At 48.4% G+C, this 20,095-nt stretch overlaps 1 protein-coding gene across 1 annotated transcript in view; it reads right to left on the reverse strand.

The window, feature by feature from the left end:
- Positions 1-7,272: 7,272 nt before the first annotated feature.
- Positions 7,273-20,095, reverse strand: part of Hs3st3b1 (heparan sulfate-glucosamine 3-sulfotransferase 3B1) — a 36,956-nt gene continuing 24,133 nt past the window's right edge. Inside the window, exon 2 of the mRNA XM_006973527.4 lies at positions 7,273-11,151. Within this exon, the coding sequence (XP_006973589.1) occupies positions 10,533-11,151 (619 nt within the window). The 3' untranslated portion in view covers positions 7,273-10,532. The remainder of the gene's footprint in view (positions 11,152-20,095) is intronic.

A 20,095-nucleotide genomic window follows, 5' to 3' on the forward strand; every position in this document is an offset into this window, starting at 1 on the left:
ACCTTGCAGCTGGGCAGGACACAGAAAAAATTCCAACTATATGTATGCATCCTTTGCATATTTGCTACCAAGGTCAGACCCATAAGGTCTTTGGAAATGAGTGTTCTCAGGTTAAACTGAGATTTTCAAAGCCAAAAACATAGACCATGTAGTAACCATTATCGAGGGCAAGGTGGAGAAGGTAGATATCTTCATGTTCAACACTATGTTGCACACTTGTGACCAGTGGCTGGAACCCAATGCCTCATCTTCCCGGACATGGCCACCCTGTCTGCTATGGCCATCACGGACCAGCAGTACAAAGACTACAAGAGCCACTGGTGGGAGAGAGTGTATGGCTTTGGTGTTCCCTTGTCTTCCCAGACGTGGCCATCAAGGAGCCCCTGGTGGGCATGATGGACCTGAAGCAGCTGGTCACCAATTCCAGCTTCATTTTTAAAAAAAAGATGAGCATCTACACCATGAGTTTGGAAGACCCAACCTTTACCTCCTGCTTCTACCTACAACAAAGCAGAATGACTACTTGCCCACACTAGTAGCCTACTTAAACACCAAATTTACCTGCTTTCGCAAGTAGACCAACATTTCCACCAGGACCAAGTTCTCACACATGCCCTGGAAGCAGTGTACATGAATTAATTCCTGATGGTGAAGATGTCGAGCACCTTTGATATCTAATCAGTATGTGGCTCAATATCAAGAACAACCATGACCTGGACTTCCCCTTCAACCTAGACTCTGGAGCTCTTCTGTTCCACCAACTACTGGATGTATGGAAGTGGCACCTGGATGTCGTTGTGGGGCCTAGAGTTATGGTATTCTTAGCAGTTTGGGGGTTACCTCTCCTGGCCCTCCCACAGAAGGGGGCTCAGAAACTTGGGCTGTAGGGATTGGAGGCACATTGTGACTGTGTTTTTCATTGCTTACTTTTTTATATGGTTGTGTTTATTATGCCAATAAATCCTCAGCTGGGACAACTTGGCTTCCTGGGGCATGGTTGGTTAGAGTTCCCTCAAAAAAACCAAAAGCAGCATTTGTCTGTGTGTGTTTCTACAATCCCTGGCTGGCTAGTGTCAATGTCCTGACTTGTGATTCCATTTGAGGCTCATCTCCCTAAGCACCTACGAGCTCCTGTGATCTGACAGTGCCCATGCTGGGACATCTGAGCAGCAAGTCACCTGGGAAAGCAAGGATTAATCAGCAAGTAAGAACCCTGCCCAGCCAGTTCCCATTTCTGCTCTGAATGTCTACATTACTGCAACAGCACGCTCCTCCACTAGTTCCCATCGGAACTCTGCTCTCCACCCAAGTGTTTGAGTCATGAGCCCAACCCGTTTGTCCTCCTGGGGACTTTTTACCCCTCAATCTTTCAGTTTGCTTTCTGTGGTTCCCAAAACTATTGGCTTCCTTCCATTTCCCACTCATTTCCATATCCTGGTCACCACACCCCTCCTCTGAGTCCTTGAATGTCCCTAAGGGACTCCTTTGCCTCGGCTCCTAATTCTTCAATCTATTCTCTGGAGCAGCCAGCATCGTCTTTCTAAAGTGCTAATCTGACTGCAACATGAGCTTCCCCCAAGTCCCACAGCCTTCCAAGTCCTTGCTTTTCTTTTACAGCCAAATAAAATAACCAGACTAGAACTGCAGGAAGGCCACGCTTATCTTTCGCATTTGAGGCTCGCACCTCGTAAGGGTCTTGCTGCATATCACCTCAAGCTCAAGTCTCTGATATTCCCCTGTAAAGGGCCACAAAACTATCACGGCTCAGCCAGGCTCTGGGGTGCACACTGGAAAGAAATTGGAGCAACCCCCCCCCCAATAAACACACTGAATCTGAGGCTTTCTATGGCTAGAATGGTGTCCCTCCCCAAAGATATACTGAAGTGCTACCCCCCAGTACCTATGCTGGCTACCTTACTTGGACATTGAGCCTTTGCAGATATAACTAGATTAAGATGAAATCATTCCCTAAGACCTCCCTTCCTTCCTCATCTAATCTAGTACCAGCCTTTCTGCTTTTGCCTGCGGTGAAGCAAAAATCACTATGTGCTTGCACTTGTAGCCTACTTAAGCATGGAGTTCCCAACCTATGGACGTCCCGCTTACTTGTGAGACAAATCTCCCTATACAGCACAGGCTGGCTTTGAGCTCACTGTGTAGCCCAGACTGGCCTCAAACTTGTGATTCTCCTGTCTCAGCCTCCTGAGTACTGAGATAAACAGGCTAGTACCACCATCCCTGGCTTAAAACTTCCTCAGAGAGAGGAGAAAGAGAGGGAGGGAGGGAGAGAGAGAGAGAGGGAGAGGGAGAGGGAGAGGGAGAGGGAGAGGGAGAGGGAGAGGGAGAGGGAGAGGGAGAGGGAGAGGGAGAGGGGAGAGAGAGAGAGAGAGAGAGAGAGAGAGAGAGAGAGAGAGAGAGAGAGAGAGAGAGAGAGAGAGAGAGAGAGCCCCAAGTTCTCATTGTTTCTATCCATAAGAAAAACTAGCAAGTATCATGGCAAGTGAAGAAGTCGGGGGTGGAGAGGAAGCTGAGGTTTGACAGAGTGTAAATCAGCCAGTGGAGGAAAGGATGGTGGGAGAAATTAATCTTCCTTAGGTAAATGGCCTCTTCCGGGAGATGAAAGCCCACTGTGGTTGGAGCATGGGGACCAGGGAAGGGAGGAGGTGAAATAAGCATGCATATAGACATCCAAGAACTGAGATTTAGCTATTATTTATATTAAAAGAATTGAGGTGAGGGGAGACCCAGGTTGGCCCTGTGCTCCTGTGCTCAGGTGATCCTCCTGCCTCAGTATCCTGAGGTCGCTGAGCTGGTAAATGTGTCTGAGATGAAATGGGAGATTAGCTAAGGGGTTTTCACAGGGGAGCACAGAGAACAACTGGTGATCTAAAGGTCCCTAATCTGTTGTGTACAGAATCGATTAGAGGGCAGGGGACTTGTGTGGGAGGTGGAGGGGGGAGGGGTTTCTCTCCCACAAGAGCTCCTCAGCACACAGAACAGTGAAGTTTCAGAGGAGTGAGTGGATTTGGAAGCTTGTCCGGAGGTCATCCTGACAGGACTGGTGAGGACTGTAAAGGATGCCAGGCACATAAGCTGAAAGCCCTCGGCAGCTCAGAGCGGCTGGGCTGCCGTAGACCTGCAGGCTCATCCACTTTCCCCTTCTGGGTTCTCTCCACACTGCAGCCCTGTTGAGTGCCCTGGAGTTCTACCTGGCCATGGAGATGCCTAGACAACTCATAAGCAGACTGATGGGTGAACCTCTGAGGCTGTCAGAGAAGGTTGTCATGTGGGTCAGCAAACTGAACTTGAAAGATCCGACTGCTGTGATTGCATCCTACACCTTCCATTCTTCTGGGAGTCGTGATGGAAGAGAAAAGTGAACTGAAAGTAACTCTCTCTGACTTGTCCTTCCGGATAAGATTCCCCTGCTCCCGCCTTTGGATGACATCAGACCCCTGGTCCTTTGGCCTCTGGAACTTATATCAGTGTCCCTCCAGGGGTCTCTCAGGCTTTTAGCCTTGGACTAAAGAAGACATAGTGGGTCCCCATCCCCATTTCTGAAGTTTGTGGCTTTATAGCCTGAGCCACACTGCCCATTTCTCTCCAATGGCCTGAAGTAAGACCAAGCCTCTGTGATCTTCTGATCCCATCAAAGAAATATATTTATCCAGTATTGTTCCCTGGAGAACATGATCAATACTTGACAATACCTCATTTCCCCCTAGTCACAAGGCACTCCAGGGACACCATTCACAGGTCCTTCCACTTCACCATGGGGAGTGGGTTCCTTGAGGCAGGATGCCGCCGGTCCCGAGCATAGCAGCTGTCTGGTAAATCCATGCCATGAATGATCCAACCGGACTCTGACCTGCTCTTGCTCCAGTTGGTGGGGGAAACCATCCCCTGCACATTCTCCTCTCAACATCCATCTCCCCTGGGACCTCCTTTTAAGAGAATCTCTAGAAACTTCTAGCTGTTTCTTGCTCCAAAGGAGGTTGCAGCCCCTCTCTTCTTTTATAGACCACATCACAAGAGAATCAGGCAAGTCCTAGATGTCCCAATGTCAGGATCTTTTGGATGAGTTATGAATGGCTTCTACACAGCAAAGGAGACACTAAGCAAGAAGCTGGTAGGGGTAGAGAAAGGGGGTGTTTCAAAGGGATAGAAGCAGGTTTGAGGGAATAGTCTCAATTCCTAGCAATCACTTCTCTCAAAAATCCTAATCCATGGAGGCCTTTTAGCCACTTTCAGATTACACACACACACACACACACACACACACACACACACACACACACACACACACACACACAGTATTGGATGGGAATGAAAACATTACAAGTTCTCAGCTAGGGGAGGTTGGGAATAAAGCTCTAGGTGTGTCTACAGTTGACTGTGTAGTTGTGTAAGTATTTTGCCATCTATGCACATAAAGATAATGAGTGAGAGTTAAACTAAATGCCAGCCATGGGAACTGTAGCTAGAGGTGAGCATTTTACCTGGGAAGAAGGCCAGAGGACCAGAGATGCTGTCACCTCGAATAGGCAGTCAGTGATGTTCAGTTGCAAGGAACAGGACATAATAAGGATCAGTTCTCGATTATCCACAAGACACCGGACGTACTCCTGAAGTCTGACTCTGCAAAGTAAGGAAAAGTGATCTCTCTTCTGTGCCTAGCCCGGCGCTCCGCTTTCCTGCAGTTCCAGGCACACAGACAGCTTCGGCCAGCCGTGTGCTCCAGGCACCATCAGAAGGCTACCAGTCAACAGGGAGGGGGTTCTCCTTAAAAGGAGGTGGAGGCAGGCCGGGAGGGGGGATAACAAGGGAAATCTGTGGCTGATATGTAAAATTAAATTAAATTATAAAATTTTTAAAAAAGGAGGTCCAGACTTATAAGGGGTGACTTTATAGCTTATCCCTACTTTTTGATGTAAAGCATGTAACAGAGGAAAATATCCTTGATTTAGAAATTACAGCTTTCTATTTTTAGCATGATGTGTCTGTGTTCAAGCACTGGGCTTCTTAAACTTCTGTGTCAATCAAAATCACCTTGTGGTTTGAGTGTGGACACATCCCCACAAGCTCACGTGTTTGAACATGTGGTCTCAAGCTGGGTGGTACTGTTTTAGAAGGCGGAGGAACCATTGTGGAGCCTTGCAGGAGGAAATGGGTCACTGGGGGAGAGCTTTGAGGGTTTGTAATCCAACCCATTGTCCGTCTGCCTCTTGATAGCAGACACAGTGTAAGAGCGGCCTCTGAGCTCCTGACTCCACATCCCCTCCATGGTGGGCTGCATCCATCCCTAAACTGTGAGTCAACATGCCTGGGTGACTACCTTCTTTTCATATGGCTAGTGCTCATGGATTTCCACTTGGAACTGTAATATTCCTTTTGAAACAGAGTCAGCTGACCCAAGTTCTATCTTTAGGACCCACATGGTAGAGGGGAGAGCTCCTTCAAGTTGTTCTCTGAGCATGTGTGTGCGCACGCGCACGCACATGAGCGCATACACATACAAACACACACACACACACACACACACACACACACAAATGTAATAAAGTTTTTTTAAATTAAGGTTTTTCTTTCAGGAAACTACACTTGAATATAGTGTTTTGCATCTGGGGAAACTAACTTTTGTTCAAAGAGAGACGAAGAAACTGGACAATCCTAACTTTAAAGTGGTCGTTACTGGCTTATCATTTAGGTTTTGTGAAAGAAGAAACTGGTTTCACTGTGACCTTTATTCTTAAGGAAGCAAGGACGAGTCCTCATGTTCTGAGAAGCCCAGTTCTTCCCTACCCTAAAGCCATGTTGACAGTCCCTCTCTCAATTTCTGGGTCAAAGTGAACTAGCCCCTAAGATGGAGCCGCTAAACCAGTTATTTGCAAACAATACTGATACCACTTGGATAGATGTGCACTGCCCAACTTTTTCTGTTGAGAACTGTCCACCTACAGAAAATGATCTTGACAAAACAGTCTGGTTTGATCATTCATTTTGCTTATGTGGCAAGTGTATGCAGATAACCTCCTTGCTGAGCTGACATTTGCACCTGGGATACACGTTTGTGTTTACACACTATTGGACTGGAGGCCCTGTACATACAGATGGTACCCTGTGATACACGATTGTGTTTACATGCTAATGGACAGAAGGCTCCGTACATACAGATGTTACCCTGTGATACATGTTTGTGTTTACATGCTATTGGACAGAAGGCTCCATACATACAGAAGCAATATTTGTAAAACATGCAAACTTCTGTATCTAGAAAAAATAAAACAGGTTCTTGTTTTAATAATTACGTATAATAACAATCAGTCAACTTTTTGTTGTTGGTTTGTTTTGTCTTGTTTCTACATAAAAGCCTCTAATCATGCAGATGTTATGCTAGGTCAGAAAGAAAATAAGGTGGTTTGGGGAAAACTAAATGTCTAGGTTGTCTTGTCCAGGCTGTCTTTGCCTCACAGATAAGGATCCCACTTAACAAGAGCACACAAAGCAGATGTGAGAAAGGAACACTTATTTAAATGCACCCAGCCATGGGTGCATGCTCACACCAGACCTTTAAGGACATGTGACTGCCCACTCCTACCCACCTTGGCTCTGGAAGCCCTTGACACACAGTGACTTCAGTAGCTGTTAGAATCCTGAGTAATGGACAATATATGGTGGGGTAGTGGAAGCTTCTCCCAGAGCCCAGGGCTCTCACACTCTGTCTTGCTTTAACAGTCATTTAACAGAAAATCCATCCACAGTATTTATGGAGCAATTGGCTTTTGTTATTTCACCTTTAAAGGATTGAAAAAATCGGTGGGTAAAGGTGCTTGCAACCAATTCTGATGACCTGAGTTCAATCCTGAAAACTACACAGTAGGAGAGAACCAGATCTTGCAACTTGACCTTCACACACACACACACACACACACACACACACACACACACACACACACACACACACAAATGCTCATGGGCCCTAAATAAAATTATTTTAATGTAATAATAAATTAGGCTGAAAAATCAGCAGAGCCTATAATTCTAGCATCCAGGAGGCAGGATTGTTAGGAGTTTGATGCCAGCCAAGGCTAAAGTGTGAGACTGTCTCAGAAACATAAACAATAAAGAAGCCTGAAAAAGGTATCTATCCACCTGCCTCAGAATGACTTTGTGAGTGTGCAAACATGTCCATCCACACGTGACAAGTTACTGAAGCATACCACCATCTTCTCCCAACTGCCACACCCAGCAGAACAGGAACATACTCACATGTTGGTAAAATATATTTTATTTGTCCATACAAAGAAAAGGTATGAATTACCAGAATTTCATTTGCCTAGAAACATCTTTCTCTGTGTAAAATTAATTTGTGTTATACATAGGACAAAATACTTGATTTAATTTTTTTTTGTACATATTGGCTATTCTACCATCCATGTTATAGAAGACAAGCTGCTGGAACTTGCACAGCATTTTTGATTACTGGGCTGAATGAAACTCAGTCATAAATTAATGTTATAAAAATGAAAACAACAACAACAACAAAAGAACTAACCACACCTTCCAAACTCAGGAAGCATTCTTTCTGGAAAACCGGAAGGAGAACTGACACTGATCTCTGTACCAGCACCTTAGAAACTAATGTGGCTGTGGAGCCTTCCATTTTCCTTTCTTAGGAAAACAGCCGGGCAGGATCTGCAACTGGGTTTCCTCCAGGGGCTCAAGCGCATCTGTCACTCAAAATGACTCCCGAAGAGTCCCCTCCCCTGCCCTCCCCCCAGAACGTCTCTCCTCCACCATCCAATGAAGAGTTTATTCCTTAGTCATTCTGCCTGACATACCTTGGTAGGTACCACAGAGCAAGTGAACACACCTGCATGCAAACATCCCCAAGAAGGCTTCCCATGGATAGGAATAGTAATAATAATAATCTAAGTTTTTGTGGGCTTTTTTTGTTTTGTTTTGTTTGTTTTCAAACAAGAGAAACTGTTGAGAAATAAAGTACACCAGGAATACGTCAGAGCTTTCCTACATAAACTGGAAGAAACTGCAAACATGTGGTGGGACCAACTGCCAAGACATGACCTGGTGTCTGTCTCCTAGCAGCTCAGAAGTGAGGCGCAGTAGCTCTGCAGATGGCCAGGACAGGAAGAGACCTACGGCTTAACTTCCCACGTTGCCTAACTTCTCCGAAAAGAGGCCATGTGGGTCAGTAATAACTATCACATGATGCAGCAGCATCCTGGGCAGATGCAGCATCCGGATCAGTCAGGAACACTGTAAGCAATCAGGGCCTGATGAAGAGGCGCACATGCTGTTTGATTTATCTGACGAACACTGAAAACCTCCCCCTGCTCCATTGGTACTAATTACTGACACCTGCTTAGAGTCAAGGATTTGACCGGGAACAGAATCTTGACTCACTTCAGGGTTCATGACTAAATGACCTCCTTCTACCTCAATGTGTCCTTTTTTTTGTTATCATCTAAAGCCAGGCGTAAACAGCTTAATTTAAAAAAAAAAAAAAGTGTCCAGCTTGGGAAGCAGGCAGGCAGGCTCACACATTTTCCTCCCACTTGGCTGGGTACCATTCTCTGAACTCTCCACACTTCTGCTTCATGAGTTACATCAGACTCTGCAAGCAGCCAGAAAACCTTGGTGAAGGCCTCCTCTGGCCGGGAGCAAGATGCTGCTCTCTGTGAGGGAGGGTGTCCTCCTTCTGATTTCAATCAAGTGTGGCGAGCACCTTTTACACAGGTGTTTCCACACTCGAGCAGCCAGCCAGGAGATGCTAGGATTGCTGTGTGGGCCTAGTGCAGGCGATACACTACGGTGTATGGAGAGAAGAAAAAGGAACAGATAACTGTGAAATGGGCTGGGGATATGGCTCAGTGTTTGCCCAGTGTGCAACAGGCCCACAAAAGGAATGGATGTAACATCTAAAGAATAAACATAGCTGATGATCACCTTCTCCCCGCTCTAAATCTGCCCAGGAACCATTTTGCTGCCCAGAATAAGCTAATTCAAGCTGGGCTATAACTTGTTGGAAATCACAAATTTGCTTACCAGAATATCCCTATAGACCATGGACACCACTCACTAGTTTCTAAAGACACCACATCTTCTCTTTCCATGTAACTTGGCTCATCCAGTCAAGTTTGCCCACAAAGTGTCCCCAAACAATCCTTTGTAAATGTCACAGTGCAGCCATTTCAACCATCCGTGCATTCTTGATGAAAGTCTAACTCAGATAACAATCCTTCTGGGGTAGAAGCATTCTGGTTTAGGAAGCTGAGGATTAACTGAATATATCACGATGTCATGTCACTACACAGCGATTCAACTGCCACTAACAGGCCAAAGAACCTCCCAACACAGAGGTACAGGGAGAATCGTCTGCGTATCTTAATAGCAGAGCTGGCAACTTTTCTGCTAAGGCCCCCACTGACGGTCTCAGGGGAAGCTGCACAAGTGTCAGGCTTGAGTATCTACAAGCACCAGCTTTCCCAGCCTGGGCCCTGGAGGGCCATCCTTCAAACCCTGCTGTGGTCATTGCCTACAGAGCATCTCTGGGGTGGCCTAGGCATTTGGCTGCAGTGCTGGGCATCCTCTTCCTCTGCCAGGCTGCTCGTCAGATCTGGGTGTTTTTTGTTTTTTCTCTACTGAGGCCATGAGCCTACTGTCCAGCGCCAGTTGGGTCTACACTCAGCAATACCTCTCTGAACGCTGATATTGAAGGATACATCTGACCCCTATGGGTCTCAACATCCAGCACCCTAGGTTTGCGCCAGTGGCTCTGTATGGAAGCCTGGGGAGGCTCTTTGGTGCGTCCCAGCAGAACTGTCTGACTGAAGAGAGGAGCATGGTGTGGTCACTCGTATGCAAATGAACATCACCTTTTTTTTGTAAAGCAGCGCTGGAGCATCTTACTTGTGGGATCTGGGGGAGGGGTCAATTGTTTGTATACACTTATAGCTAGTCAAAATGGACAGACGGGTAGAGCAGAAGGGGATTCCGGATCATGAGGACACGGGTCCCTGTAAGGGAGGCGAGTGAAACGCACCCTGGTGCTACATCAGTGGGGGTGATGAACTGCCTATGTGAACTCCACCCTCAGACTACAGCATGCTGAGGCTGCTCAGTGTTTCCAGGAGGTACCCAGGCAAGACGACACCACAAACCAGCCAAGACCCAAGGAGATAGCAGGTGGAGGACCCAAGGTGATCGAAGGCTGAATACCCGTAACGAAAATCTCAAGTTGTGCTTTTCTTCTTCTTAAATACAACGGGGAAAGGGGTGGGGGTGGGGTGGGGGGAACACGGAAGCACCATCGATTGTGAGGGACAGAACAAAATATGGGAGTTAAACACTTTGGAATGTTAACAGACCGTGACTCGAACTCTCTGCAGAGTGTGGCTAGGCAGCTTAGTGAATTAATTGCTTGTGAATTAAAAATAAATTATTATAAAATAGATTTCTGTACATTTTACATACATATACTCTCTCTCAATAGATAAGCCCCGAAGGGAGACTCAGTCCCAGCCGAAGTCGCGGCCGGTCATCTGGTAGAACTTGCGGTTGAAGGGCCGGTAAAAGTCACGCAGCTGCCGCAGCACCTCGCGCGCGATGGCGGGGTGCGCGCGACCCTTGGTCTTGCCCAGGCAGTGCGGCTTGCCGCTGCCCTCAGCCTTCTTGAGGCACGGGAAGCCCTTGGTCTGGTTGAAGTAGAAGTGCTTGTCGGTGATGATGCGCTTGAGGCCCAGGAAATCCTGCACGCGGCGCAGCTCCCCTGCCGGGTCGCTCACCAGCCGCTCCCCGCTCACGAAGAGCATCTGGCCCAGCGGGAAGTGGCGCAGCCAGGGCTCCAGGTGCTTGGCGTACAGGCCGATCTGGATGGCGCTCCAGGATGTGTCGATGAGGCCCGCGCTGCGGTTGCGGAACGTCAGGCTCTCGAAGCTGGGGATGTCCGGCCGCTTGGACAGCGTCTGCGTGTAGTCCGAGATGGCCCTGGTCACCGGGTCGCGCACCACCACGATGAGCTTGGTGTCCTTGGACATGGCGGAGATGCGCGCGGGTGCCTCCCGGGTCACGAAGTAGCTGGGCGTCTTCTCCATAGTGATCTGTCCCTCCAGGGTTCTGGGCATCAGGTCCCTGCGGGAGGCAAAGAAATAATCTGGGGTCAGAAAATGGAGCTTCTAGCTAGGCGGTGATGGCGCACACTTTTAATCCCAGCACTCTAGAGGCAGAGGCAGAGGCAGGCCGATCTCCATGAGTTCAAGGCCAGCTTGGTCTAGGGAGCAAGTTCCAGGACAGCCAGAGCTACACAGAAAAACCCTGTCCCTCTTATAATTGAGGCCATTTTTCAAAACAAACATGAAACAGAATTTTAGAGGTAGGGTGCATTAATGCGACCCCAACCCCAGGCTTGGAGGCCACATAGCTCCCAGCTGAAGCATCTTCTCTGTAGGCCAAAGAACAAGGCCAGTTTCTCTGAGGGGCTGCTGTGGGTGTTGCCTCTCCTTACCTTAACTCATCGCATCTGGTTTTCACAATGCCCCGTCCCCCCCCCCACACACACCTGATAGGTCTTTCCCCAGAAATGGTACTGTCCATCAGTCCTTCACATGTCCACCAAGCCCAGACCGTCTTGGGCACCAGAAATGTGACTTGACAAAATGGCCAAAAGCAACCAAGCAGGTGATATCCAAAAACTCGATGAGGTCAGTATAAACAGAAACATACCACATGAAAATCTCAAGACACAATTCAAGAAACTTCCAAAAAAAAATCTTAGATTCCATTAGAGAAAAATAATTACAAGATCTCTACCAGAGTATTAATTTCACTTAAAGCACCAGATAACAGTGTTGACACAGTCAACACAGGTCATGATATCTGGACTGGATTTTTGCGTTGGTAAATGACAGTCTTTTTGACTACGTACTTCAGTGATGTGGCACCTTGGTTACAAGATGTGAAAACAAAAGGCAGATGAACTAGCCACCAGTAGTTTATGGTATGCCATAGATTCTGATATGTGACCATGAAATGACTGCTATGAAGCTGGGGGTGGGTGGGGGCCAAGCCCGGCATCTAGGATTGAGGAGTCTGGATCCTGTTAGTCAACTTGAGGACATTTTCAGTAAATTGGATGAAGAAGCTCTAGGGAGTAAAACAGCACCCATCGAAGACAAGCAAAGGGGAACACGAGAGAAAGAGAATCGAGGAACTCTGGGTAAGGAGGGTGGCAGACAAGAATGAGAACATGACATACAGACTTGCCTATCTCTGCAGGGGGCAAATTGCAGGACAGAGAGAAAGAGGGGAGCTGAGTGATATGTCCTCCTATGGTGAGAGGTCCAGATGTATGGACAATTCTAAAAAGGCTCCATGAAGTCAGAAGCCATGGGTATCTCCCCCCAACCCCTCACCAACACACACACACACACACACACACACACACACACACACACACACACACACACACTGTTCAATCCCCAGTGCCTAACATGGTGCACAGAACCCCAGCAGGTGTCCGCTAAATACACATAAACAGCGAGGGTAAGTGGTCTTGCTGATAGGTAAGCCCCAAATGGAAACAGTAAAGGTAAATGTCTGCGCTTTGTTTCACAGTGTGAGTGAGCTGGACTGGGAATCCCTCTCTACTGCTTCACAGCTGTAGGGCCAGGAGATGAGTTAATCGACGTCTCTGAGCTTTGGTACCCTAATGTGCAAAACAGGAATAATTCCATCTACCTGCTGAGTTGTTGAGAGAATTAAAAAGGAGGATTTCAGAGGCACAGCAATCTAGCTTCAGGCATGAAGGATGTGGGTCTGGAGGTCAGGCCTAGGTTCAGCTCCTGCTTTTGTTGCTTTTTACCTTGACTTTCTTATTTTGGAGAGGGGGGGGCATCTCCTCTTCATCTGTGAAAATGGAGATAGCAGTGGCTACCTCGTCAGTGTTTGATGAGGATAAAAATAGGCAGTAATCACTATGTAGAGCCTACATGACATGCTCACCGTGTCTGGTGCATGCCCGATAATATCACTCTAGCTCCATCATTTATTATCCCCACACACATGGTTCCTGCCGGGGGAGCTCTATCCAAGGAGGTACATTAAATAACTAGGCACTAGATCTAAAGTCACCTGTTAGCTGTAGGGTAGAGATTCTGACTGATTTTCTCCTGGGCACAAGGATGGAAAAAAAAAGAGAGAGAAATTTTCACTTTTTTTTTTGGTAAATATTTCCTTCTCAGCAGGCAGAACATTCTAAATGTCTAATTTTAAGTCATTGTACTGCCTGCGGCAGGAATCAGAGCCCATTTTTAGAAATGACGGCATAAAGTTTATTCCATAAGACAGAAAGTTTGGTTTGCTGGAGAGCGCAGCTCCTCCCAGGACAAGGCCACTGGGAGTTCCACACAAGCACGCTTCACCTGGTCTAGAGTAAGCTCCTCACAGCCCCGCTGGGTGCTAAAGCCAGATTAACCCACTTTGCCCACTGAGTGGAGGGTAGTGGTGCCATCAGGCCGAGGTAATCAAGGATTAAGGAGTCCCAGCTCTCAACTTACTTAGCACATCTCTAAAAAGTGGGTCAGCTCAGACACGGGCCAGGTTTCTTCTCTGTGCTGAGCTGTCTGCGACTGGCCAGCTTATAAGAAATCCAGACTCGAAATGAAAGCAAGATGGCCATGCTGAGAAGCAATCCAGTGTCCTGGGTTGTTTCTTCCCAACCCCTCCCCCCAACCCCTGGGTGGCCAGAGCCACCAGAGATCAGAGGACTCAGGATACCTGTCTTCAGAGATGCATTCCAAGCTGACATAGACTTTGAAGTCTGACCCTGGTGTACCTCTCAAGACCACAGTGTATTAAAGACTGTGTGACCCTGGATGGGTGACCTGCCCATCCATGTGGCAGCTTCTGCAGCTGAACACGGACAGCAAGGATGGTGTCCTGCTCTTACAGGTGTTTAGGAAGCTGATCTTCGTACCCAGACTGGTGGTGCCCCATTGGCACTAGGGAAACACTACCTACCCATCACCTTCTGCCAGGATCTTGGCAAGACAGAGCGGAGTGTCTGCACGCAGAGCACTGGTCACTCCGCCAGCTCTACCCACAGACAGCAATGGATACAAGGATCTGCTCTCAGCCTGCCTGGCTCCACAGCATCCCTTAGGAGGGCCTGGTGGAAACTGAACAAAATGTCTCCATTGTCATTTGTGAATAGGAAGCCGTACAGTAGGAGCAGTGAAAAGTCCCCGAGTTATGGGCGCTTACTGTGCCTGAACACCTCTAGTCTGCTAGAGCATTGTGGGACATTGGCTGGGGAAACCACTGTCTCCAGACACGCCTCACAGGACACTCCTCAAGCTATAGGACTCTTGAGAGGCAGGACATACTTCTGTGACTGTGACACTCAGTCCCTGGTGTGACAGAATCTGAGGCTGCTCTCCCCCGAGAGTTTGATGCTGATGGTGGATAGTCAGAAGTGTGTGTCGTCTGGGTTCTCCACCACTAAACGCTTCCAGAACCCCCTCTGCAGACTTTGGGCCCATCGATAGGCTCTGGAGCTCTGACGGATCTGGCATTGATCTCCCACACACAGCTACAGACCAGCCTAAGGGAAGGTTCAGAGGCCTGACTCAAAATTAGTCAAGGGCTGAACCTTTGTTTCCAGCGTGCAGGGAACAGAGCACCACCTAAGCACATGAAGAACTCCTTACACAGGACTTTCCAGGTGCTTCCAGTAAGTCCTCTCCTTCTACTTGGAGCTGACCTTTTCCTCTCATCCCACCAGCAGGTTCTGAAGCCAGGTTCTTCCCACGCACTACACACATGCATGCACACATGCATGCACACACCTTCCACAACCTTCCTGAGCTCAACAGTGGTTCAGAGGAGAAAGGATAAACTAGCAGCCAGGGACAAGACCCTGCCCTCTGAGTAGGCTGCCTGCCCACCCCAGGCATCCCAGAGGCCACTGCAGCCCCAGGCTGGCCCCCACAGAGGCACATCCCATGGGGTAATTGAGATGCTCATTACGAAAGCCAGTTTCTCAAATGGATAGTCACAGCTAATAATTATGCTGTGCTTTGGAGGCTCACAAAGGAACTTTCACATGCATTATCTGATTTAATCCCTCACCACAGGCCTTTGAGGTAGGTATTGTAATCCCCAATTTACTTATGAAGAAGCTGAGTCTAAAGCAGAGAGGGTGATGCGTGGGTCACGGAGCTGGGACTGCTGGTGCACCCCATTCCACCCGTCCCCATCTCTCCCTGATGGTAATCCCTGGGTCTGAACAAGACTAAGAGTGTGTGGAGCTTGGCACGTCTCTTTTTAGATACCGGTGTGTTGGTAGATTAAATACCTACCCCTGGTTCACAGATTAGAATCTTAATGGTAGATACTTAAGTCCCAATCAGACCACTGCTGATCATAATTGTTCAAATAGGAGTCAGATTTCAAAACAATAAGCCTCTTTGGCTCACATATCCCCATCGTTACCTGCATTATAGGGTGCCTGGAAAATCACCAATGCTTCCAACAGCCCTGCCCTCCAGCACCCCTGGTTCATTCCCTCCTCTCCCCTTTACCACCTGGGTGGGTGAGTACACCTCTCTGAAAGCACAAAACCCTGGAACGCGTCATGAATCAAGGCTTGTGAAGCTGAGAGCACAGGCCGTCTCAGTCCAAGGCTAAGAAAGAGCCACTACCCATAGCGCATGCGTGGAAACGTCCCCTAGGATGGCCTGGGAGACACTGTCTTGGCATGTGTGCCTACCACGGAAACAGGGTGACAGGTAGCAGAAAGGATCTGTGCCTCCAGTGAAACCTGCAGAGCAAGGCAGGCTTGTCACCCAATCTTAAAGCCTTGAGATGCCCAGGAACTCCCAGGGACACCCGTAACCTGAAAGAGCTGTACCTCAAAGCAGTACATGGCAGGCTAGGCAGCCTGAGAGGGGCACAGGCTTTGACTCTGTGGGAATATTTACAAGGAAGTCATGTGTATCTCATTGCTGCCCAAGTTCTCCTCTAGGTGCACATCAGAACCACTGAGGGTGGTTTAACAAGGACTAAATGCCTGGGCTCCACCCACACAGACAGAAAGAACCAGGCCCTGGCTGGGCAGGGCTCCAGCATGGAACTCTAACGATTCTCCTGGGCAGACAGGATGGAGCATCTGTGGCCTCAGACTCTATCATGCACTTTGGTGCGGCCCCCTCCCCCCCCCCCCCCCCCCCCCCCCGTCATTGGCTACTTTGAAGAAAAGAGGGGGATACACACTGAAAATCCTGATACTCTGGACTGAGAGTAGGAGGCCAGCTTTGGCCACATAGTGAATTCCAAGCCAGTCTGGGAGTGTGTAATGCCTTGGAGAGGACCTGAGTTCGAGTCCCAGCACATCAGGAGACAGCTCACAACTGCCTACAACTCCAGCTCCAGGGGATCCAATTAGTTCTTCCGGCCCCTGTGGAGACTAGTATACACACACACACACACACACACACACACACACACACACACACACACACTCACACACACATTTATGTACACATACATAAAAATGAGATGAATCTTTTTAAAAGCATGCCTGGGGTACAATATCGTGAGCAGATTATTTGGTGAATCTAAGACCACTTGTGCGTCCTGGTGGTCTGCAAATTGCAGAGTCAGGCTTACTGCAAACCAAAGCGAAGGAAGGTGTTTCCTGTCACTGATTGCTCTCTCCCCACACACAGATCTGACTAGAGTAAAATAGAAGGAAGCGACTGTACCTGCTGAAGCCCACCCTTACTCATGCGACCAAGGAAAACCAAGAGGTACACCTCCTCCTTTCGTTGCCGAAGGCTAGACCACACGGTGCCAGGCCGAAGGAAGAATAAACTCGCCATCGCCCTGTTTGTGCTTTTTCTAGAAGCTGGTGGTTTAAACCCCCTACTTTGAAAAGCCTCATAGAATTCCAATGAATGTAAAAACTGGCAGCTAGAGCTGGGCATGGTAGCACATGCCTGGAATCCCTGCATTTGGGAAGCTGAGGCAGGAGGACTGCTTCCAGTTAGAGGCCAGTACAGCCGCCGACCGAAAAAGGAAAGAGGAGGGAAGGAAAGAAGAAAAGGCTATTGAGCCTTTTGGTGGTGGTGTTAGACGTTTAACCAGGGTCAAGCATGTGCTAAGTGCTCTATAATCTATACTCTAAACCCTCTTTTTATTTGGATACAGGGTCTCATTAAGTTGCCTGGCCTGGTCTTGAACTTGTGATCCTTCAGCTTCTGAAGTCACTGGATTTACAGGCCTGCATGGACATGGTTGTCCTTTCTAATACTCAGGCGGGGAAGATAAGGTGGACAACTTCTGTGCCAGCCTAGGGTCCAGGTATCAGATATTCCATGCCATTCTCTGCAGACTGGAGAACTCAGCACAGAAGTGGAGTCCATGAAAGCCGGTTGGTTTCCCCCAGAAGAGAAAGTGAGTCCACTAGCAACATCCCGAGCTCTAGTAGGGCTTCTAAGATGGGCTGGAAGCAGGTTGTTAAAAACAAAGCTTAAGGGAGTAAGAAATGAGAATGGGCCGGAGAAGTTCTACAAAGCACCGATTATGAAGTTTCCAAGCACCAAATGCTGCCCCGGTTTTCTTCCTTCCTTTCTTCTTCTTCCTCCTCCTCCTCTAGCAATACCCACATCTGACCATCCAGCAATGGAATTTACTACTTGAATGGGAAAATGACAGGGCCCAAAAGGAAGATGATTAAAATGGGCGTAACCCCCTCGCTGTAGCCTGACAGATGCTGGGTAGTCACACAAAACAGCTGACACGAGGTAATGGCCTTCAGAGACTAGGCTGGTGCGGGATAGGTCTGTCTGGTCTCCCGTCAACTGAGGAGGGCTGAGCAGGCAGCGGCCATGTAAACCTCTTCCTCTTCCATGGACAATCACATCCTTGCCAAGTTACGGAAATACCCCGTGTTTTCTAGATGTCAATGAAGACGCTTTCTTCTTTTAAAAAGTTTTATTTTTAAACTTACAGGGGAAAAGAATCATGTCCCATACTAAGAATGTTGACAAATACACAGAATGAAACAGCCACCCTTACAATCATGAAAGAGCAGTTCCACCGTAGCCAAGCTTCCCTGTGGTGCCCTGGCCCACCAAGGCTTGGCATGTCCCCTAATACAGGGCCAAAGGCTGACCGAGTCCGGGATACCATCCCAGGGAAAATACAAGAGAAATGAGAAAATGGTCACTCAACATTTGACCAGATTTTGATAAAATAGATAGAGTTTCTGAAGCATCAAAATGAAGTTATTCTGTGAGGCTCTCTGCTGCTAATCGGTGTGACCTCTTGGCTATATCCCCAGATTCTCAGGCCTTGGATCCCACATCTGTTAATTAGCCAGGAGAAGAGGCCAAAATGGCTCTGCCCATTCAGTTCCACAGCTCTGACCAAAAACTCAAGGCCCAGGCCAGGAAACGGATGACCCGCCTGCTTAACATTTCCGAAAAGCCCATGTCTAGCCTTGCACCATTCCTAGATGCGTGACAGAAGAACCAAGGTTTCTTGGAAGATTGTGTCTCACACTCCTTTCAAAGACAAAAACCGGTTTCCCAGCAGGTCCCAGCAATGAGGAAGCTGCCTTGAAAAGTGGGAGAGTAAACCAAGTGTCCTTTTTTGAGCATCTGGCAAACTCATAAACACTAGCAGCTGAACTGAAAATGTCCTGGGGTCCAGGGAGGGAGGGATGACTAGGCAGGAGGTGTTCCAGGGCAGGAAAACTTCCTAGGACATGACAACAGTGGGAACAGGGAGTCTTAACCAGCTTTCCATTGCTGCGATGAATTCCAACAGAGAAATCACTTGCAGGGAAGAAAGAGGCCAGTAGCAAGATAGAACATCAAGGCCGTGGAGGATTGTGCCTGAGGTTCAGAGAGAGGAAAGGTTGGGAGAAGGCCAATGTCCCGCTCAGGGTCACACCCCCTGTAACTCAACTTCCTTCTACAAGGGTAACCTCCTAAAAGCTCCAGCAGCTCCCAATAGAGCTAAAAGGTCTGGGCAGAGGGCAACCGGCGCTCCAGGCAGGCATGCTCCAGGGCCTTTCCAAAGAAACTCTAAGGAAGACAGGCAAGGCCATTAGTCCTCCTCACAGGATCTGAGGCAGTGGCAGACCTAAGAGAAAACACACTTCTGTGAAGGCCTGCCTCCCCTTGAAGAAGGCGGCCCCAAATCCTCTGCTGTCTTTGATAGTCGAAGTCACGGGGAGCCTTGGGAGTGAGAGGACAATTGTTCCTCCGTGTCCTCTTCTGCAGGAAGACAGTACCCAGCCAAGGGCTGTGAAAAGATCTCTGCTAGGAAAGCTAGCCGGTGTGTGCCCGGACAGACAGCCAACGAGAAGCGGAAGCTGACCTGGGGTCTTTCTTTACAGCACACTCCTCTTTCTTCCCAGGGGGCTCCACGTGGTGGGGCAGGACCATGCTATCAGTTGTCACTGTGGGCCTTCATCTGGGCCTTCTCACTTCCTCAGAGGCCTGGAGCCCACCAGCCGCTGAACCCCTTCAAAGGGCCACATCTCCATAAGTAACTGTCTCCCTTTGGGGGAGATGTTTGCATATCAAAGCACTCCTTTGGGAGAGTTTAAAATCATTTCAAATGAAACTGTAAATAGTCTAGATTTCAGGTCTTGCGGAAGTGATGTCATGATTCTTAAAAAGTTCATGGGTCCTTTTGTCCTTTCTTTCTTTTTTTTTTAAGGTAATGGGTTGGAAAGAAGAGGAATAACAAAGGAGAGCTCCCCAGTCCTGGCCCCAACCCCTGCCCAAGGATTTGGCCTCCATTGTCCTGGAGTTTCAATGCTGTTCTGAAATAAAAGCTTCTCAATGCTGGGGGTGGGGTGGGGGGTGCGAATGAGCATCTCACTGCCGGGCAGCTGGAGGGAGCCCCCTTTCCTTGGGGCCTTTGCCTGGGTCTTAGGCCCAGCTCACAAAGGGGGCGGTTCCTGTTCCGGGAAGGGGCTGGGCCTTGGAGGGGGAGTGAAAAGCTAATGGGCTTTTGTGTTCCAGATCCCCGGGCTTCTGCTTCTGTTTACTGGGTCTCACTG

This window comes from Peromyscus maniculatus, chromosome 8, assembly GCF_049852395.1.
Source record: "Peromyscus maniculatus bairdii isolate BWxNUB_F1_BW_parent chromosome 8, HU_Pman_BW_mat_3.1, whole genome shotgun sequence".
In the NCBI taxonomy this organism is placed as follows: Eukaryota; Metazoa; Chordata; class Mammalia; order Rodentia; family Cricetidae; genus Peromyscus; species Peromyscus maniculatus.